This window comes from Dendrobium catenatum, unplaced genomic scaffold, assembly GCF_001605985.2.
Source record: "Dendrobium catenatum unplaced genomic scaffold, ASM160598v2 fragScaff_scaffold_763, whole genome shotgun sequence".
NCBI lineage: Eukaryota > Viridiplantae > Streptophyta > Magnoliopsida > Asparagales > Orchidaceae > Dendrobium > Dendrobium catenatum.
In genome coordinates this window covers 910,771-933,336 of record NW_021319225.1, presented here as the reverse complement: position 1 = coordinate 933,336, position 22,566 = coordinate 910,771, and the positions used below count along the sequence as shown (strand labels likewise).

Here is a 22,566-nt window from a genome sequence, read left to right as displayed (position 1 = left end):
CATCTTCGTCCAGGGTGAGAGGGAAGCTATCGAAAATGGATCCAAAGAAGAGCCGCCTGAACTTGCCGGCTGGCCTGGAATCGTCTATGCGGCTCGATACGTCGCTAACCCATTTTCCGGTTATGCCAAAGTCACCGTCGCCGAAGAAGGTAATATACGGTGACCGATTTATTCCTTGCCGGTCATCTTCGAGGCTAGAAACCTTCACAGTGGTGGAGAAGTCCTCGCCGGCGAAGGAGGGAACTAACGATCTATATTTGCGGCTACTGAGAGCCGAGCTCTTCGGTACGGAGACGTTTCCCTTGTCTCCGGCGGGCGGCGAGCAGGGATCACCGCAAACCCCTAACAAGAACATGTTCCGGTTTAAGGTCGACCACTCCTCGCCAAGCTCGCCGTTGTCCGGCATTGTCACCGGCCAAGATGGAGGGCCTGAGTGCTCCACGCCTCCAAAGCCGCCAAGAAAAGTATCCAAGGCTCCACATAAGGTAGTCTTAGCTCCGGAGAAATGCTTCTTACCCAAAAACCAAAAAAATCTTAGCCCCGGAGAAATGCTTCTTACCCAAAAACCAAAAAAAAAAAAAAGTAATTTGTTCTGCAGTAAAATCCTAATTTGGAGTTTCGAAATTTCTTATTGGTGTTTGAATTTAAAAGAAATTTCAAAATATAAACTCTGGAATTTCTTTGATAGGAAATGAGTATGAAATTTAAGAAATATCTGAAATAATTTCTAGCTTGATTGAATTCAGGAAAATCATTCTGTCTTAGCTCCAGAACATATTGGTGTTTGTCTCAAAATTTCGAAGAACAAAACCTCTTCTGCACATCGACTTTCTGCTTGATTAGGGTTTTCCTTTCTGTAATATGTTTTAGCACAAAAATGGTAAAATTTTCCTTACGATTTATAAACTGCAGGTCTTGGATGCTCCCTCACTTCAAGATGATTTTTACCTGAACCTTGTGGACTGGTCGTCACAGAATGTTCTCGCAGTTGGATTGGGTACTTGTGTTTACCTCTGGAATGCATCATCGAGCAAGGTTCGACATCTCATTGCTCTTATCCGACCTCAAATCGCAGGAACTTTTCTATTTATCTGTCTTTCTAACATTGCAAATGTTGATAATAGAGTTTATCCAAAAGAAGTGTCTTTGAATAATTTGATTGGAAATTAGCAACTAAATGTACATGTTATGATTGATTTTTAATGTAGTTTATCTGTACATGAATCCAGGTGACAAAACTGTGTGATCTAGGAAATAGAGACGGTGTTTGTTCTGTCCAATGGACTCGAGAGGGATCATATCTTGCAATCGGAACAAGTCTTGGAGATATTCAGGTGATTTGCTTTTCTTGCAACTAACTATTCACTTAAGATTTTCTTAAAATCCAGCTGTGTGTAGGATACATCCATATCTCTTTTTCAGTTTAGATGTTTACTTGTGTATAATCAAGGCAAATCACACGTTCTAAACTATATAAGTTTAACTTTTAAGCATTCTGACTTGAGAAAATCTTACCATTTTTCGAAAAAAAAGTGTTTGGATTGAAAATATGAGATTTGCATGACTGTGGAAACAAGCAAACATCACAATTAGAGATTTCAATTCATAAAGAAAATTTGGAAGCTAAAATTTGATACAAGTTATATGTAACTTAGATTTGGGATGGAACTCGATCTAAAAAGATCAGGACAATGGGAGGTCATCAAACAAGAACAGGAGTATTGGCATGGAGTTCTTGCATTTTGGCTTCTGGAAGTAGGGATAAGAATATAGTGCAGCATGACCTCCGAATGCCAAACGACTTCATTAACAAGCTTTCCGGCCACCGATCGGAGGTAACCAACCCTTAGATATATCACTGAAAGTGAATGTGTAAATTATTGATTTATATATTTACTTAAATTACTTATTTTCATAAGGTCTGTGGGCTTAAATGGTCTCATGATGATAGAGAGCTGGCATCAGGTGGAAATGACAATCAGGTTGGTGCAATGTAGGCATCTTTTTTTATGTGTTCATATGCTTTTCTTGCCTCTCTTGCTTGCTCATAGATGCTTAAATGATGCATCAGCTTCTAATATGGAACCAGCGATCTCAGCAACCAGTACTAAAATTCTCAGAGCACACGGCAGCAGTAAAAGCCATAGCTTGGTCACCACATCAGCAGGGTCTTCTTGCTTCAGGGGGTGGGACAGCCGATCGATCTATTCGTTTCTGGAACACGAGTAAAAGTAATATGCTGAAATGTGTTGATACTGGTAGTCAGGTATGATCATGCAGGTCTGTAGATGATGAAAGTTTTCTGCTTTGTAAAGTAACTTCAAAGGGTGGAGATCTTGCAGGTTTGTAGTCTTGCATGGTCAAAGAATGTGAATGAATTAGTCAGCACACATGGCTATTCTCAGAATCAAATTATGTTGTGGAAGTATCCTTCAATGTCAAAGGTATAATTCTGTTTTTCAATCTAATTCATCATTAGGCCTTCTCCAACCGAACTCCAAACGCATGAATGGCGTCGCTCGCGAGCTCCAGTCGAACGGCAAAACTTCCGGTATTTGTTCACCAGCGTTATTTTTCTGTCTCTACCGGATTTGTCGAAGAAACGCGCGAAGGAGAAAGACGATTACCTGGGCGCAAAATGGAGTTCAATTGGAGACGAATCACACCATTTTTTTTTTTTGTTACATTGTATTTTGGAGTGAAAAATGAGATTTTCAGTTGGAGATGCCCTTAGTAAAAAAACTGCATAATGAAACCAAAAGGAAGTTCAATAAAAGTGTCCGGTTTGCTATGTAGTTCCACAAATTTTCCATAAAAATGAATAAAGTACCTATAAGAAATATTTAAATGTTGTTGGCAAATATAAAGGCCAAGAGTTTTAAGGTAGAATCAACGAGTCATGATTTTAATGCAATGACAATGGTAGACAATATTTAAGATGCCTAATCATAATAGCTGGTATGGTTACCTGATAAAGAAACTGAACTTCATTTTCTTCATTTTCTTCATTTTAATTCAACAGATTGCAACTCTAACTGGACATACAATGAGGGTACTCTACCTAGCAACTTCTCCTGATGGACAGGTTTGTACAGTTCATATATAACTTAGCCACTGCTGAAATTTTTTTCATTAAAGAAATTACTCAAGACAAGTTTTGACTGCCAATCTTGCAGACAATTGTGACTGGTGCAGGAGATGAAACTCTACGGTTCTGGAATGTTTTTCCTTCAGTTAAATCTAAGGTAGGCAATTCCTCTAGAAGATTCATAACCTTTTCTTCAGGGAGATAATGAAAGGGGAATCTGTGTTTCTGATAATCTTACATTACTTTCAGACAATTGTTCGAGATTTCGGAGCTTGGTCAATGGGGAGGAGCCATATAAGATGAGTGGGGAGACCATTTTTACTGCAGAGAAACTCTAACCCGCATGTTAATCTTGACTGGTATTGTAAAGGGATTTACTGAAACTGCATATATTGCTTGCAAATCCTGTCATTTTATACCTCTGAGCCTGTATGCGGCATTTTTTTTTAATAAAGGATTATAAGCTTTATTATGTTCAGATGTCGCATCAACTACTGCTTTAGACTTTTGGTTATTATGTTTATTTTGCGAAAAAAAAAACTGAATAAAATGTGATCCTAGATTGTCTACAGAGTAATTCTCCATGAAAAAATATAATTACTATAATTTGCTTTTCATTCTCATGAAGCTGAAGCCTGTAGCAAGGCCATTCTCAAGAGCACTATTTAGTGTAGAATTGTGAAAATGTTTAGGAAAATAAAGTTAAACTCTCAAATATCGAGACATTTTTTGATGTAATAGTTGGAATTGTTGTACTATCATTCTAAACTTCAAAGTTAAGTATATTCATGTAGGAGCATTTCTGGGATCCACCTCTTGAGAAGTTACATCAATGAAACAAAACTGTGAGGCAATTTGGCCAAAAGCGAATATCTTGATGGTTGAGAGTTTGAACAGTTACAGTAATATGCTTGCAAACCAGACGAAGATTTGAATCTTGTTCATAATAAATTGATCATTTCAGAATGATTTCAGAAACTCAAAACCAGAAATTATTTCATGCAGTTGAAACTAACAATAATTTCTTCTTGAAATAAAGAGAACAAAATGAAGATTTTCATTGGAGTCAAAGGAATGAATAAAGTCAAAAAAATGAAATATAATTAGTCTTATTTGATTAATTTAGTCCAGTTGTTAAAGTATCAGCTCGTTTAACTGTTATAATTTTAACCTTAATTACTTTTTCATTATTGACTGGTTTAATTTTTATATTTTAAAAATCCATCAAACTAAAATATGAATTATATTAATTTATTTGAATATTGAATTAATAAAAAATTATAAATTATAAATATGCAACTGACGACAAGGCCATCATAAATGTTATTTACTCAACATATTAAAATTATAAATTTTAACAATGATTATTTAATTTTCTTATTAGTAAAAATTAATTAAGTTAAAGATAATTAGATTTATTATCAATTAAGGTACATTATTCATTTATTATTTGATAAAATTAATTAATTATATATATATATATATATATATATATGCCATCTCCTGAATCTATCTAATGATCTCGCATAATAAATTTCTTGACAATTTCTATAGTATGAGAATCGTCTTCCTTCTCCGAGCATAAATCTTTAACTCTAAATCTTCGTAACACGCCTCAAGAATAAATTTCAGCATTATTTATGAAGGATCCTAAGAAATACGGTGGAACATGTGTAATGAATGTTTCTGGAATCATGATACTACTATGATAGTTGGATTGGACCAGATAAGAATTTACATGTTTAATTAGCATTTAGGAGAAATCTTGTTTATTTTTTAATTTTATTTTTTCTTTAGAGCACTACGGCATTGTATTTTTTGTTTGGAGGTGCTGTGACGTTGTGAGCCTAGAGCGAGGCACGGCTAAGCTGGTTGGGGGTGCGGCGGAACCAAAGTCTACAACACAAGTCTTTTTAGGTCTGCCTCTACCTTTCTTAACATAAGTCAAATCTAATACCTCAAATTTCCTAACCAGATCATCAGAAGGCCTCCATTTAATGTGACCAAATCATCTAAGGCGAGTCTCTTAAATCTTATCTTTCACTGGAGCTACTCCAACCTTTTCACGTATATGCTCATTTTGTAACCTATCTCTAATGGTAAAACCACTCATCCAACCTAAGCATCCTCATCTCTGCAACACTTAACTTAGTATTATGCTTCTCTTTTAATGGTCAACATTCGGCACCATAAAGCATTGCATGTCTCGCCACCATCTTATAGAAATTTCCCTTAAGTTTGAGGGGGGTTTTTCTATCACACAATAAGCCCGATTTATTCCTCCACTTCAACCATTCAACTTGAATTCTACTGATAATATCTGTGTCTATTTCACCATCACTCTGTACAATATATCCAAGATATCTAAAACGTGTAATCTTATTAATGACTTGATCGCCCAAAGTCATAATCTCTTCACTAGGTCTATTGCTACTAAAATTACACTCCTTATATTCAGTTTTAGATATACTCAAGTGAAAACCTTTAGACTCGAAGGTTGGCCTCCATAATTCAAGTTTATCTTCAACTCCCTCTCTAGTCTCATCAACAAGAAGAATATCATTAGCAAAAAGCATAAACTAAGGTACATCCTCTTGCAAATGTCTAGTGAGAACATCCATGACTAAAGCAAAAAGATATGGGCTTAAGGCTGATCTTTAATGTAATCTAACCAAAATAGGAAAATACTTGGTCAAACCACCTTGTGTTTGAATACAAGTAATAGTTCATGCATACATATCTTTAATGATTTGAATATAAACATTATTAACTCTTTTCTTTTTAAAAACTCTCCATAGCACTTCTCTTGGAACTTTATCATATGCTTTCTCTAAATCAATAAAAATCTTATGTAGATCCTTCTTATTCTCTCTATATTCTCCATCAAACATTAGTATCACGCCACAACCTACGCTCCATAACTCGCTCCATGGAGACTTTGGCCGCCAAAGTCACTATTTGATTATTTGAAATTCTCTCTGGGAGCATTGCAGTGTTGTGACACTAAGCCTTCATTTGGGATGACTTTCTTACTGCTTCTTAAAGCTATTTTTTAGTACAAAAATAAAAAATTTCTACTAGAAAGCTATTTTAAGAAGCAATAAGAAAGTCATCCCAAACTAAACATAAGTCTATAAATACCCAATTCCATCATTTTCTTCTTTTTTGTATTAGAGTGAGAGAGATAATTTAGAGAGAGAAAATGAGTTTTAGAGATCGTAGAGCCGATTTAGCTCGATGGGTCAATTGGAAAAGTAGTTCGTCTTGAGATAGGTTATTGTTTCCCTGCTTTAGATTTCAATTTCATCACTCGTGTCGATATTTTTTATATTTTATTTGATTTGATTTTATATGAACACAAATTTATGGATATTTAGAAAAATTTTACTATGTAACTTTGGTATGTTGTAGAATAGAACATTCTGATGACATTGCTTGAAAAAATATAAATTTTTTACTATATATTTTAATTTGTACAATAATTTAAGTATTTTAATGAGTATATTAATATTATCATTAATTACTATAAAATAAAAAATACTTTAAAAAATATTATGAATGGTACTCATGAATGATTTTTTTTAATAGATTATATATATATATTATGGTGGGGGAGATAATTTATAATTTGGACTCATAATGACTCATGAAATAACTTTTTTGCTGTTATAGTTCAAACAACTATTTTAAAATTTAAGGGTTATTATACTTTCTCTAGCCTATAAATGAGTAGCTTGATAAGCTCATAAATGATATTTTTATTGAAAGAGCTTCTTAATGAACATTGAAATCAAAGAATTTATTAAACATGAACAAGTACATCTTGATCATATATTCAATAACTCAGTGTAATGAAAAAGAGAACCTTCAAAGTAAAAAAGCCACTAAATTAGCAAGATTATAAAAAAAAAAAAAAAAAAAAGCTCAATGAAGTAGAATGAATCATTTGCTCCTTCCAAAAATTATCAATATCGCCTAGAAAATAAAAAAAAAATCAAAAAGCAATAGAAGCGTCGGTTTTTATTTATAAATCAAAGTCCATTTAGTAATCATCAGCACAACAAAGCAAACGTATAAATGGTTACCTTTGCAATGAGCGAGCTCCCATCCTGACTTCATGCAATAGAATGTATTTTAATTTTGCTAATTTTTTTTGGAGTCGTTATAACTCTAAATCGTAATATGTCTTTGTCGTAATATTTTGATTGTAACATTTTACTTGAGGGAATTTTTTCGTAATTTTGGGCACCGGTGAAAATCTTTAAGAAATTGGTACTTGTTGGTACATGTGAGGATTTCGGGACCGTCAGGTGTCCGTTTTGCAAACTGATTTTACTGATATTTTCTAAATAACATGTTTTATTTTATAAATATTTTTGTTGTAATTTTTTAAGAATTTTCTATTAAAAGAAATTGATTAAATAAATTATATAATATAAAAATGTTGTTTTAATAAAATATCTAATGTCACTTAATTTAACTTTTTTAAATCCATTTTATTCTTTATTTCGGCTAACAAAGACCTGTGAGAGGGATAATTAGAGAAAAGGTTAGGAGAGAGAAAAAGAAAATTTAGATTTGAAAGCTACGGAGCTATTTTCGTCAGTCGGGCCTATCGGGAGATTTACTCATCTTGCTATAACGAACATTTACCCTATTTCTGATTTCAAGAATTTTATATTTTTGACATTTTTTTGATCAAATTTATATTTCTGTTACAAAAAAACGTATATAACTTTGTATTGACAAAACTTTTACCACGTAATTTTTTGTATGTAATAAATATCAAGATTATGATTATTTTGAGTATTTATTTGAGATTTTTCATCGAGTAATTTTGAAAATACAACAATTTTTAGCTACCAAAAAAAATTTTTTTACCTCTAAAAATAGTTGTGTAAGACAAAAAAATATTAAACATCATTTTATACAATTCCTATTATTTTGGCAATTTTCCAAAAATGTGCATTTTTATTTAATTGAATTCAGTGTTATTCAACATTATGAAATTTTGACATCTTCTTAATTAAGCTCAATAATTTATTATTTGTTGCAATGCATTAAAAATAGATATGGTTATATACTTGAGTAATAGCTGGTTGCTATTACTGTTATAGTTTTGTAATAATAATATGTGTGTATGAAATAAAAAATTAAAGACTAGTTGACCCGTTCGTCGGAGACTGATTGACTATGGAAGATGGTGGACCGATGGACTTTCCTTTAAATACTATGATTTGGTGTTATCCTCTACTGATTTATGTGACACTGATTGAGAGTTATAAGGAGATAATTACTGTGCCGATGAGCAAAGAGTGACGACTTTATTTACTGAGCCAACGGTTTACTAACACTAAAAAATACCGTGATAATTAAGTCTTCTTACTTATTTAATGTGACTACTGAAATTAGTATTTTTAAGTATTATTTTTTTTATTGTACGGATTTATTGTTATTATATTATTTTACTGCTTCTGCCACTAAATTGTTATTATTACCGATCTGGATATTGATACTGTTTGATAATATTGATTCAATGTACTTATACTAAGCATGTGATATGTTGAGCACGTTATATAAGAAGCTTAGATAGCATGTGTACATTCTTATATGATTTTACTACATTGATTTTATTTCGACAATTTTTACCGATAGTTTGATTTAATATTTTTATATGATTTATGTATTGATTGGTATTATTGATACAATGATTGCTTTATAAATTTAGCACTCGTACTAGCTTACTATTTTATTGTCTTAAGTACTGTAGTGTTTTACTGTTTATAGATTATGCTACTATTGTATATGAATTTTATAGTTTCTGCATTGATTCAATGATCATATGGATGCAACTGCTATGATTTTACTATTGACATATATATATTGCTCCTTTGTCGTGCTTTAATTTCATTTGTAGATTTTGGTGACTTGATGGGTTTTTTAAGCTTATTATATGTGGTAAAATGATTTCATGACTCGATAGGGGAGCAGGAATGTGAGGCTGGTCAGGATTCTTTAGGTTCCGTTTTTATTTTTATTTTTCTTTTGTACATAGGACATAATAGTTATATGATGATTGTGTAGATCCTGAGTATTATATATAGTTTTTGAGATTGAATATATATATGTGTACATTAATATTTTGAATTATAGAATCTATTTATTATATATTACTCATAGATGATATTAGATAACTCTTGTTGTTGTTTATTAAAAGATAAATGAATAATTCTTTCAAATTAGATTTGAGGCATCACACTTTCAATCTAACATTATTGAGCAAGGTAAAGCAACAATAAGAAAGGCCGAGAGGAGAAGTAGCAAACCCTAAAAACAACTTGCAAAGCAACAACAAAGAAATGGCCGTGAGGAGAAACACATCAATAAAAGGAGAAATTGAAAAGCTAACCCTAAACGAACATCAGAGTCTCACGATTGGCATAGAGGTAAAAGAGGAGGGTTGAAGAGTGAGCTGATTGACATGGGGAGAAAGATGCGGGTTTGGCGTGATGACATAGCGGAGAAAGACTAACGAGAGAATGATAGGGTTTGTTATTTGTGAATTGCGACTAGCGAGCGAACTATGCAAGTGAGACTGGTTAAAAATTAATGAGGGATAAAAATAAAATATAAATGGAGAATTAGATAATATAATGAAATAAAAATAAATTTAATTAAATATCATAATAATATTATATCAATTACTAGATATTTATGATGAATTCTCATTAATATATATTAGAATGTTTAATTAATTTTATAATTTATTACTTATTAATTAATATATTTTAAAATTATAATAAACATAAAATATTTATATAGATTGTTTATCTTTTTTAATGAGAAATAATCAATATTTATATCAAACATCCAATAAATTTTCAAACATATTCTTCATCAAACAAGATTCGAGCTTCTTAAAAAACTTTTAGTTTCGTATCAAGCTTCATATCGAATATGTTATTATCTTAAATATAAATAAGTAGAATATATAATTATTCAAATTTATTTATTAAAATATCAAAAACTTAAAAAAAATACACAAATTTATCGACCGAGCTTATAGTAGAGCCGAGCCTCCAGTACAGCACTGCGTGCGAGCTACGTTGTTCCTGCATATGTCGTTGCTCACTCTGCCCGGTCCGCCGGAGCTTTCTTCTTCTTCCTTTCCCGGTGGGTTCACTTCGCGCCAATCCTTAAGTGCTGAGAGGAGGGAAGTTGCTAGCTTCTCTCTCGGAGTAATATGCGGTGTGCAGCATCACCATCACACTTCTCTGGTAATTAGAGAAACCCTAGCTCCAATTTTTAGCTTTTCTCCCCCAAAACGTTGGGCATTTGACAGCTAATAATGTTTAATTTTTTTAATATTCCCTTAGTTTCCGTTTTGATTCCGGCCTCTCTTCTGATTTATGATTACTTTTATCTGAAAATAGAAAATGAAAAAGGGTGTCCGATCTTATGTGACCTGTCAATCCAAGGATGACTCGTCTAGCAAGACGGCCACAGGTTGGATTGATCTATTTATTTTTAACCATTTCTTGTTTTCTAACCTTTTTGCTAGCATGTTTTTTAACATACTCAATTCGTACAAGTTTAGTGCCTTTCAGATGAGGAAACTTCTGATTTGGGGGTTAGGGCAGCATTATCAATGCTTAAATTTTACAGAAGTAAGTTTATATAGTTCCCATCATATTTTTGTAGTCTCTTCTTGATTCCTTCTTCTTCCCTTAGCTGGAACTAGCAACGGGAGTGATTTCTTAGGCATTATTGTTCAATAGAATATATATTACTACATTCTCTCTTTGAAGGTTATTATATTGTTTCGGTGAATTAGTGTTTTATTTTTTTGATATTTGATTTAAAATTGAGCAGGCGAGATATCACCAATCCTTCCCTCAAGCTGTCGATATGTGCCATCCTGTAGTGTATACTCGATGGAGGCATACAAAAAATATGGCTTTGTGAAGGGTACAATCTTGACAGGTTGGCGTCTCTGTCGTTGCAACCCTCTTGGTACGTGCCATTTTAGATGATTATACGTTTTAAATTTCAACTTTATTTTCCTTTTGGATTGAATGTCAATAAATACGTAATCTTTTTACTGCAGAAATGCATTATTAATATACCATGAGTCATATTTTGTGTGTTTACGATGTGTTACTTAATGATTTCTTCCAAATTCCTTTCATGTTAGATTAATATGTTTGTTCTTTATGAAAAAATTACAGCATTCTTATCCCTTCACAAGCCACTTCTAGCATGATACTAATTAGTTCAATGAGAACGACAAGGATTTGGAAATTCGGTTTTAAGAAAATCTATTGAGAGCTAAAATTGATAAGAAAATTAGTTAGTGCCCTGGATTGAATATAGTTGCATATTTTAATTTAAAAGTTATATTTCATGAACGGAACTTAATTACTTCAAAAGTTTTCATTATCATGAATATGCCAAGGATAATGCCAAAATATTGAATAAGCTATGCTGAAAACTAGATAAAATATTTGTCCTTATTTATTTGTTATGGTTTTGAGGGTAAGTGGTTTAGTTGCAGGCATTCTTATGTTTGTAGCTATGTTAACCCTCCATTAACTACCATGACATATTTGTGTGGAAGCTTAAGTTAGAAGTGTCATTTATGGGCAAAAAACATCAACTTGGGAAAAGGGAGTTACTTTAAAATATGCGATTGTTAGTCTAATGCCCATATGAGAAGTTGAGGTTTGATACTAGGTTGGAATCCAATCTAAATGTCAAAATTATTGAAATATATCTTTGAATTTTATTAGGGCCAGAGTTTTCAGTAAAAGTTTTGTGCCATGAAGTAATTTGAATATTATTAAATAGAAGTTGGAGACTGGAAACAAAAAATCAGGAGAGAGAATAGAATATAAATCATAAATTTCAATTCAATAATTCAACTACGCCTAGCCATAGAAACCCCATTTATATAAATTTGCTTACAAGATAAGATCAAACCAAATTAAATTCAAATCTAATTTAGTTATAGATAACTCTTAACAAAACTATCATCTATTATAAAATATCGATTTCTCTATCAATTAATAAATTACAACTAAAAAAGTCCTAAAATAATTCAAATGCTATATAAATTCTTGACTTAATTAATTGTGGAACATTAATTTTCCTAAGCTTGACAAAACTATTCTACAAAAATGATGTATACTTTTTCTGTCATTTCACTTTTGTCCCTAATCAGTTTGGAAAGAGGTTTTTCTTGCTTTTTCTCACAATGCCTTTATATAAGTTTTTTTTTTGCATGTGTACTCTACCATTATTTTAAAGAACCTTTTTTATTTTTATTTTTCATTTCGGTATAGATTCTTTACCAGGACCATTATGAGTAGTGATTAAATGTCAATCTAGCGTTTTATAACTAACATAGTATATGCTACTTAAAAAAAAAAAATGCTAGAAGGATACAATTGCGCTAACGTAGCCAAATGATATCGTAACAAGTTGATGCTTAATTTTTTTTTATGCATACTTACATAGTTGCCCCTTTATTGGCGTCTAATTTCCTCATGATATTGTGTATTAAATTTATTATTATGCTATTGAAAGGTAGAGCTCAAATGATGTTAGAAATGATAGTCAAATAGTTCTCTTAGATATGGAAGTTTATTAAACATTCAATTTGCGTTATTATGTCAGTGAAGAATTAAACATGCATTCACAGTGACAGTTCATGTGCACCTTATTACTTTAACTTAATTATTTAAATGGTTCAATTTAATTTAACATGCATTCCTCCACTTCTGAAGTACCAAACATTTTAAGCTACTGCGGTGTCATATTTTAAGTTACATAGTCCCGTAATGTTTTAAACAAACATCTGAAATCAATGTTTATAATTGCGCAATTAGGTATTGAGGCGTTTTTTGTTTGTGAGGCGAGGTGTAAGGCTCAAGGCATTTTGAGGCGTGAGCCTCAAAATAAAAAATTACATTAAGTACAAATAAATGTTAAAAGTAAAATTTTATATAATATTCAAATAATATATTAAAAATGACATTATCTTTCTATTGAACTATAAAATAACACAATGACATACATATGAAACAAAAAATTGCACAAGATGTAAAGTGGCTAATGATAAATTGCATGAAATATACTTGAAATACAAATATTACGTGAGTAAAAATTATTAAATATAGAAATTGCATAATAGTATCATATAAGTTTATAACATTAAGTTTAATTTTAAATTCTTTCTTTCTTAGTTTCCTACTCATCCATATTTAATTTCTAAAAAAGGCTGAAAAATTGATAATAACTAGAAAATCATCTGTATTGTCCAAGGTTTTAAAAGGCGAAATCGGGAATCGAGGCGTTTTTTCTAAGCGAGGCGAGGCGTAAGCCTCGAGGATTAACTAAGTTAATCAATAAAAACTTGGCTGCGTCTACGGTTTGCCTTTCATCTTCTCTTTTCGTCCTTGCTGTTCGGCTTCGTTGCTTCACAGGAGGTGTAGAGATTGCACGCGTCGCTTCTTTAGCTCCTTCGTGGCTGTTCGACTTTGCTCCTTCGACGACTTTCCCTTTCCTGTCGGATCGTAAGCTACAACATTTTGATCGGAAGAAACAACGGGAGCTCGCTGACTGTGAAGGTAACTTTCTCACTTTCGAGGAGCTGCCTCGATGCGCCTCGACGCCTCACGCGGTGAGGCGTACGCCTCCATGGAAAAAGGCGTAAGCCTCGCCCGAACGTTCGAGGCTTAAGCCTCAATTCGCTCGACCTCCGCCTCGATTTGAGGCGCGCCTCGAGGCTTCCGCCTCGAACGCCTTTTTAATCGATGGTATTGTCATCACTGAGGGGATCTTTATTTGAGTCGTCATTATAACAAATTGATCTCTCCCGTCTCATTTGTGGAGTATAATGACTCTCAATATCCTTCTTCTTCATTTATTTTAGATATTTTCCTCTTTCAAAAATGTTTTTCATCAACATAAATATGAGATTAATACTCCAAAAATTTTAGAGAAGGTAGTGGTGGTGTGCGGCTATCAAGTGATCCTTAATGGAGGCTATGATGTTGGTGGTTGTGGCAAAGGTGACGGGCTGGAGGTTGAGGCAGCTGAGAGGACGTTGTTGCGACTTGGGGTACACGAAGTATGATTTGTTCGGGGCTTTACTTCAGGATTTATGTAAGTTTTAATATATATAGAGTGAGGCGTAAGCCTCACGCCAGTGAGGCGAGTCACACCTCAAGGCGGGTCTAAACCATGTAGAGGCGCAAGCCTCAGAACGTTTTTTATTGGAATTGCGCAAAGGCAAGCCTCAAGGCGAGCCTCCTATTGCGCAATTTTAAACCATGTCTGAAATTTAAAATAGTAATATTGAAATTAATACTCTTCAGTTCTTACTTTTAATGCACGCTCTTAAAATTTTTAACATTCATAGATTATCAGTTTTTTTTACTGTGTTCCGAGATAGCGTTTAACGTTCCTCCTAAAAGTAAATATGCAGTCTTAAAACTAATATTTAAGATTTGTGATCTGTTTCAGAGGCTTTTTGTGTGATTGAGATCATCTTATAATTATAAAGTTTTTTTTTCATGATTTTTGGTGTGGAATCATGAGAGTAAGTATTTAATCTTTTGTCATTTTGTTCATCATGGGGAATTTGTTCCAAAAGACTTCTACATAAATCAAGCTTAGATAAAGTACAATTCAAAACCTAAGATGTAGCCTAGAGTTTTGAGCTAGGATAAAGCCTAAATGATCAATTGAGATGCGTGAAGTATAGCTAGTTATATATAGAGGGAGTAATTAATTAGATGACTAAGTGGGGAGTTTCTAGGAATGGTTACAATTTTCAAATTACTCATCCCAGAGGACCAACCACAACAACAATCGAGGACAAAATATTCTAGTTTGGTTATTATCCAATGACTATCATAAGTGGACCTACCTATTTGATGACCTATATGATGGTTTTTTTAGGGGTGTTAAAGCGGGTCCATGGGTCGAACCCGAATGGACCCAGGTTTAAATTGATTGACCCTATCCTTATCCAGTTTTGCAAACGGGTCAATATTGCTAACCCGGACCTGACCCACAAGGGTTGCCGAGTTAACCCGACACAACCCGTCAAACCGCTCTTTTTTGAATTTCGGATTTAAAAGCCTGGGTGCATGACGCCGTGGTGAAGGCGGGTTAGGTGAGGCGGTGAGCGGCCAGGACAAGGCGGGCTAAGGCTAGGTTGAAGCGGGTTAGGCGAGGTGGTGGGCGACTAGGACAAGGCGGTGCCTCATGAGAGCGTGTCGACTACTACGTGCCATGTTGGCGACTGGCTTAACTGGGCTCGTGACGACATGGTGAAGGCAGCCAGGCCGAGGCGGGCTAGGGCTAGGCGGCTGAGCGCGTGACGTGCGGACGCTTGATTGGGCAAGACCAACTCCGAGCGGGATAGGCCGGGCGACACCTGTGGCAGTGTGGCACGGAAGGCTGGCTAGCGTATCTTGACCCGGGTCAACTTCGGGTTGATTTCGGGTTTTCGGGTCAACCTGAATCCGACTAGATTTTAGAAACATGTCACATTTTTTTAACCCGAATCCGATTTTAGAAACATGTCACATTTACATATTCATTTAGACCTTTATATTTCTCTGTGCATAAAAATAATTCTTTTATTTAGGCCTTTGATGTATGCAAGGGGGGGGGGGGTCAATTCTTCTTGTCCATGGGCTGCTTGTTGTTCTCAGTTTGGAGATGTTTGCTGCTCACAGATTGGGCCTTGGCTGCTTGGTATTGAGCTCAAAATCCTGGATTCTACTTGGTGTTAACTCATAAATTCATGAGCTGAAGTTTAGCTCAATGATTGAGGAATAAATGCACTTCCTAGCTCATTAAATCAAAAAGGTATACTTCTTTTTAGATCATTATTGAGGAGTGGACTTTTGGCCTTCTCTTCTACTTTATCTTCTCAGTTTTTGCTGGTTGTTGCTGTTCCCACTCGGTTTTACCCCTCCTGGCTGCTTTTCCCGTGAAATGCTGCCTACAGAAAAAAAAAATATTATGTGATATTGTTAGACCCGTCCATTGGACCGGTCTAGCCAGTCCTACAAGACCGGCTCGTGCGAAGTAGGCGAAGAGTTTCCACCTTCTGTAGGCCCCGATTCGATTGTCAGGTTCAAGGGAGATGTTTAGGAAGGTTTTTTTTAGGAGTTAGGAGGGAAATTTGAATGTAGGGTTTAGAGATTTCCTTTTTGATTGTATGCATTAAATAATTTGTTTTCCTATGGTTAGGGCATCTTGAATTTGTCTGAAATTTGAGATCTCTTAGATTTTTTGGGCTCTAGCGGCATCTAGAGATTTGCGAGAGATAGATCCTCCTCTCGAATTGAGGATCGACTGTATCTTGGTATTTTCCTTCCGCATCTTTGATTATTGCAATAAAAAACTATTGTTTTTCTGGGTTTCATTGGAGTTTAGAAGAGTTTTCTCGTTGTTTTGTCCAAAATTGATAGGATTTACTTTAAAATCTTCAAGTGTTTCCTATCAGATATTTGGGACAATCTTTCTTGCTTAACTCCAGGTGAACCTAAATGATGTATGCATTTTGATGAGGACATCAGTCAGAGATTTCAACACGTGTATCCATTGGAGGAATCATAGATCGACGGCTACGATTCGGGGCCTATATTTTTGATTTATTTCCATGTATCGTTCTATTTGATATTTTTAGTTTACTAGTTTACCCTTATAGGGTGTTGAGCCTTTGTTATAGCCTAAGGGGCATATGAGTCCTTTTGTTTTCGTTTTGTTGAGACCTATATATAGAGGTCCTTTACTTTGTATGAGGATGATGATTATTGATATAAAAAAATTCAGCTTTTGCTCATGATCTCTTTGTGAGTTCTAAAGGGGAGGAGTAGCCTAGGAGAGGCTCACACAAACTACCCAACAGCCCCCTTTGTGGGAGCTCTTGGTTCTTTATTTTTTTCTTCCCCTTTTCTCTTTTCTTCTAGCCGTCCCCACCTCCCAACCCACCTACTTTTTGCCGGCCAACACCCCCACGTCTTCCCCTCCCCTTAGCCTGCCGGATCCCCTTTCCCCTCACTTGTCCCACTAAATCCCTCTCACCTCCCTTCCAGCGGAGCCAACATCAAAGCCGCCGGCTCCATTGGAGCCCCACCCGCTGGCCAATCAAAGGCTAAGCCTTGGAGTTTGAATTTCAAATTCAAGTAAGCTTTCATTACTTTCCTAAATTAACCCCTCGTCATTTAGGAAGTTTCCTAATTTAATTCAATTTGAAATTTGAATTTCAAATACCTTCCTAAATGATAAAACCCAATTAGGAAACCATTCAAATCTAATCAAATCTGAATTTAATTCAGAATTTGATTTAATTAAATATTCAATCACTTGGTCCCCACTTACAATGGACCTAAACACAATTTTAAGCCCCCATAGGGCCGGCCCCCTTTGTCTCCCCTCTCTCTCCACTTTGTCACCTAAGCAACAATTAATCCCCTCCTAAATTCCCTAATAGCCGCTGGCCCCATTAACCCCTTAATTGGGTTGATTTGTATTTAATTTTGCGCCCCCCCCCCCCCCCCCCCACCCCCCCCCCAAAGAAAATCTGAAATAATCCGTGGAGGATTATTTAGATTGCATCCTTTTCATGCTAGTACCTTCCATCAAGGAGCACATTCCTACCGGACGTTGGATACTCACTAGTCATCCCGTGGATTCCCCGCCGTCGACTACTTCTCCAACGAACTATGCCGTGGGCACCATTTGTCTCCTAGTGGCATCGCTCTGGTTGTTCTCGATCTTCCTCCGTTAAAACCCCACCATCAAGAGTGTGAATGAGGGACTCAAGATGAACAGTTCTATTTGTTAAACCTTGGATTATTGTTTCTTTGCCACAACATTACTTTCCCTATTTTATGTTATTAAATTGAGAGCATCCCATTAATCTAGTCGTAACCCATTGCCTTACACAATTTCTAATTGATAATTCTGAGAACCTAACTTGAGAAAACACAAAGTCTATAACTAGCAAAGCTTTACTAATCAAATATTAAAATCCCCAAGCAGTTCTTATTTTCCTTGCATGGTTTCACATCACATTCATTTTGGTGTTCTGTTTGAGGAATAATCAGAATTTGATCACTACTATAACATAACCAGTCTGATTTATGTTATAATTGAATGTCTTAAACTCCTGATACATTTCCTTGCACTGTAAATTCTTGGCTGATTTACATGATTGAAAAGAAGTTCATTTATGCTTCTGTTATGAAGTTTGTTGCTGAATTTAAGTTCTTTGTATCTGTTTAGCGTACAGTTTTGAATGGGCACTTTATTTGATATCTATATGATTTTTTTTTGGCTCTGTTTTTTGCTTTATAGAGCACTGTTGCTCTATATTGTGTTACCTCACTAAGCAATTTGATACAATACAGGTGGGCATGGATTTGACCCTCCTAGGTGGTTTGATGAAGAGAAACTAACTGATGAATGTTGAATGCTTTGATAGAGAATCCTGAATGATGTATGCACCTTGTTCCTTGACCTTTAATGATATCTAGTTATATTTGTATATCACAAATTGTTTCCTTTAATAACTTATACTTAGAAATATCTAATTGTTTAAGGTTTTATTCTTCCTCTGCATGGTCATCTTGTTTATAGCATCTTAAATAATCTTATTTATACATTCAACATTATTACAATCATCATATTTGTACCTTATTTTCTTTATATTGAGGAAATTTTAGGATTCGTTTTGGATAATTTACTGCTTTCTAAAGCAACTTTTTAGTACAAAGTTTCAATTTCAAAAAAAATTTATACTGAAAAGCTACTTTAGAAAGCAATAAGAAAATTATCTCAAATGAAGCATTAAATGAAAATTTGATTCTTAATAGGACACAATTGAGAAAAAAGATTCATATAGTTGACCCATGTAGTATAATAAAGGTTTGTTGATGTTGTTGTGCATGGAGGGACATTTAAAAAAATGTTAATAATAGTATTTTATTACCTACACATTTAATTATAAGGTCGCACATTTGAAGTATGAGATGATATCATAAAAAAATTAATTATTGATAATAAAAATATGTGACTATTTTTGTAATGTCAGACACTTTTGCCATGTTTAGATAATAATCACAGTTTTTTTATTAAGATAGTGGAATTAAAAAGGGAAGGAGTGGGGGAGGCCCTCATCTTTTTAGATAAATTTTAGAAAAAAAATTAATGTAATTATGGATAATATGAATTTTGTCTATTATATTTAAGATAAATCTAAAACAAATTTAGATTATTTATTCATATATCATATTTAGCTCAAAATTGCTATAATGACTTTGACATTTGATGCGTCAACAAAAATCATCATTATCATGCATGAATCTCGATGCGTATTTGAATTGAAAACTTTCAAAATTAAATTTAACACCATTTTGACGTTGATTTTAGCAAGTTATAATGAAATGGAATGTCAAAATTAAATTTAACACCATTTTGACGTTGATTTTAGCAAGTTATAATGAAATGGAATGTCTTAACAAGATAAGTCTAATGATACAAAAAGTGGTTTGATTGAGTCTAAGGATTCGTTTGGGATGACTTTCTTTCTGCTTCTTAAATTAGCTTTTTAGTACAAAAAATTTTAATTTTGTACTAGAAATTTGCTTTATGAAGTAGAAAGAAAGTTGTCCCAAACGAAGCATAGGTTCAGACAGTTTTTTATTGCTTCTTAAATCAACTTTTTATACAAAAGGTTTAATTTTATACTATAAAGTTGCTTTAAGATAATAAGAAAGCCATCCTAAAGCTTTCTTCTTGAAAGTAGCTCTGAAAGTTGCCTTAAGAAGTAGTAAGAAAATTGTTCCAAACGAAGCCTTAGGCTTTGTTTAGTATAACCTTCTTACTGATTTCTAAAGCTGTTTTTTAGTACAAAATTTGTTGAACAAAAAATTGTTATATAAAAAATTGCTTTAGAAAGCAATAAGAAAGTTGTCCAGGCTTCGTTTGGGATGGCTTTTTTATTGTTTTTTAAAACGGAGTTTTAGTACAAATTTTTTTATTTTTGTATTAAAACTCTGTTTTAGAAAGCAGAAAAAAACCGTCCCAAACGAAGCCTTAGTGTGTTTGAATAAAGCATTTGAAATATAATTTGAAACTTCAAGACATTAATTAAATGGCCAAACCATCACCAAATCGTGCATACTTATAGTTGAATCAAACATGTCGACGAGAAAAAAATAAATGAGCTTATGATCATTTAATTTTGACATTATTAATAAACTTAAATGATAAAAGAACAATCTAAGAATGAGAAAATCAACATTGGTCGTCTGATGGAGTGTTTTAGATTTTGATTATATTTACGAGACACGACACTCTAAAAAATCTAGCTCTCACTCTCTAAATGAAGAGGAAGCTTGGAGCGAAAGTTTGGACGTATGCTTGAGATTAAAGAGACCTTGTAAGCTCTAGAAATCTTGGAGCTATACCTGATCACTATCACTTGTCAACGATGGTCGTCGCACTATTGCCTAACCTCCACCTATAAAAATAAGTACATTAAACTTAGATCTTTAACTATCATGAAAATCACAAAATTCTCTTAATGTGGAAATAAACATTTCTTTGATACATACCATAATCAGATATAATGAAATATCCTATAAGAAAAACTTGTAGAAATTATTTCTCTCGCTTAGCCTCCTTTCTTTTCATCACCAAAGCATATGGGAAATTCTGATAATTGAAAGCATAGGTAGAGAGAGGATAATTCCTGTATATATATTATTTTAATAAGCAATTATTCTACCCCTATAAAAATAGACACACATTTTCACATTAAATATAAATAATACATCTCTTCATATGGGACATTTTATTAGCACCTTTTCATATGGAATATTCTAATATTCTCCCATATGGCTCATATGAACAACATTTATTTAGATTGTCAAGGTGAACATAATATGCACATAGCATTTGTTTATTCTCACTTTAATGATATTACAATAATATCATAATTAAGTAACTTATCAACATGAGTCATGGCGGTAAATATCAATGAAGTGACATCTTCGCTTCCATGCACCACAATATTAGCAAATAACTTCATAATAAGAATTAATTGCAATGTCCCAATAGCACCTTTGTCAAATACAATTCCAGCCATTAACCAACAAAGACCCATGCCATCAACATGTTCTTTAAATGTCTTTGGTGTCAATCTTTTAGTTAAAGGATATGCAATCATGAGCTCAATATATGTTCTATGAACACTTTGTTTTTTATCTTCCTCCTTAACGATCAAATATTTGAGCTCCATGTGTTTAGCGTCATTAGAATATTTGTTGTTCGTGGAGAAAAAGATTGATACTGAATTATTACAATATATTCTCAACACTATGGCAATACTGTCGATAGTTCCAAGTCCTGAGAAAATTCTATAACCATAAAGCATGCCACAAATTCAGCTTCCATAATAAATGCTACTATGATAGTCTTCTTGGCGCTTTTCCATGATATTGTCCCTCCAGCTAATAGAAACAAGTAATCAAAAGTTGATTTTCGACTACCAACATGACCAGCAAAATTTGAGTCGAAATAGTAAACTACTCCAACTAATCAGACCTTCGATATGTAAGCATACAATATCTTGTTCCCATCAAATATTTTAAAACTTTTTTTTGCGGCTTTCCAACACTCTATTTTTGGATTACTTTGATATCTTCCAAGCATTCAAACTATAAAACTAATGTCTGGTCTTATACAAGTTTGGGCATTCATCATGCTTCCAACAAAATATTAATAGGGAATATTTTCTATTCTTTTCTTTTCTAATGCATTATGTGGACAGTCCTTTTCATTGAACTAGTCCCCTTTACAAATAGGAGCAGTAGTGGCTGCACATTCAACCATATGAAATTTTTCAAAAACTTTATCAATATATCTCTTTCTAAACAATCCTAATAATCCATATGATCTATTGTGAAATATTTCAATTCCTATCACGTAAGTTGCCTTACCATATCATTCATTTCAAAGTTCATAGAAAGAAATATTTTGGTTTCATTTAGCAATCCAAGATCATTTATGAAAAGTAATATGCCGTCAACATACATAATCAAATAAATAAATTTGCTCACACTAACCTTTAGGTATATACACCAATCAACGATATTTTTTCTTAAATCCAAAGGATGTGCTTGTATCATTAAACTTAAGATATCATTACTTGGAAGTTTGTTTAAGTCCGTAAATTGACTTCTTCAATTTGCATATTATATGTTCATTTCTTTTAATTAAGAAACCTTCAGGTTGATCCATATAAACCTCTTCATCTAAAATTCCATTTAAAAAAACAGTTTTCACATCCATTTGGTGTAACTCCAAATCAAAACAAGGCACCAAAGCCATTATGATCCTAAGAGAGTCCGTTTATAAAAGAGAGAACTTCTCTTTGTAATCAATACCTC

The 22,566-nt window shown here is 33.6% G+C and overlaps 2 protein-coding genes across 2 annotated transcripts; both read left to right on the top strand.

Annotated features, from left to right (window-relative positions):
- The first annotated feature begins 35 nt into the window (after nucleotides 1-35).
- Nucleotides 36-3,391, top strand: LOC110100357 (protein FIZZY-RELATED 3). Its single transcript, XM_020827808.2, has 10 exons — nucleotides 36-485; nucleotides 913-1,035; nucleotides 1,230-1,334; nucleotides 1,656-1,835; nucleotides 1,920-1,982; nucleotides 2,072-2,266; nucleotides 2,343-2,444; nucleotides 3,023-3,085; nucleotides 3,177-3,245; nucleotides 3,338-3,391. Exons 1-10 carry the CDS (start codon nucleotides 36-38, stop codon nucleotides 3,389-3,391), a joined length of 1,404 nt encoding a protein of 467 aa, XP_020683467.1.
- Nucleotides 3,392-10,144: 6,753 nt separating this feature from the next.
- LOC110100360 (UPF0161 protein At3g09310) lies at nucleotides 10,145-18,733 on the top strand. The gene is made up of 5 exons (XM_020827813.2): nucleotides 10,145-10,365; nucleotides 10,522-10,594; nucleotides 10,696-10,755; nucleotides 10,961-11,101; nucleotides 18,523-18,733. The coding sequence occupies exons 1-5, from the start codon at nucleotides 10,207-10,209 to the stop codon at nucleotides 18,582-18,584; spliced, it is 495 nt and encodes a 164-aa protein (XP_020683472.1). The 5' UTR covers nucleotides 10,145-10,206; the 3' UTR covers nucleotides 18,585-18,733.
- Nucleotides 18,734-22,566: the final 3,833 nt, after the last annotated feature.

What these genes read in the sequence shown, in the direction of transcription:
- LOC110100357 (XM_020827808.2), top strand. Translation starts at nt 36, where the DNA reads ATGGATCCAAAGAAGAGCCGCCTGAACTTGCCGGCTGGCCTGGAATCG. An exon ending in CAGGTGGAAATGACAATCAG is followed by an intron (nt 1,983 to 2,071) that starts GTTGGTGCAATG and finishes ATGATGCATCAG; the next exon opens with CTTCTAATATGGAACCAGCG. An exon ending in GTGTTGATACTGGTAGTCAG is followed by an intron (nt 2,267 to 2,342) that starts GTATGATCATGC and finishes GAGATCTTGCAG; the next exon opens with GTTTGTAGTCTTGCATGGTC.
- LOC110100360 (XM_020827813.2), top strand. Translation starts at nt 10,207, where the DNA reads ATGTCGTTGCTCACTCTGCCCGGTCCGCCGGAGCTTTCTTCTTCTTCC. An exon ending in GTCTAGCAAGACGGCCACAG is followed by an intron (nt 10,595 to 10,695) that starts GTTGGATTGATC and finishes AGTGCCTTTCAG; the next exon opens with ATGAGGAAACTTCTGATTTG. An exon ending in CTGTCGTTGCAACCCTCTTG is followed by an intron (nt 11,102 to 18,522) that starts GTACGTGCCATT and finishes GATACAATACAG; the next exon opens with GTGGGCATGGATTTGACCCT.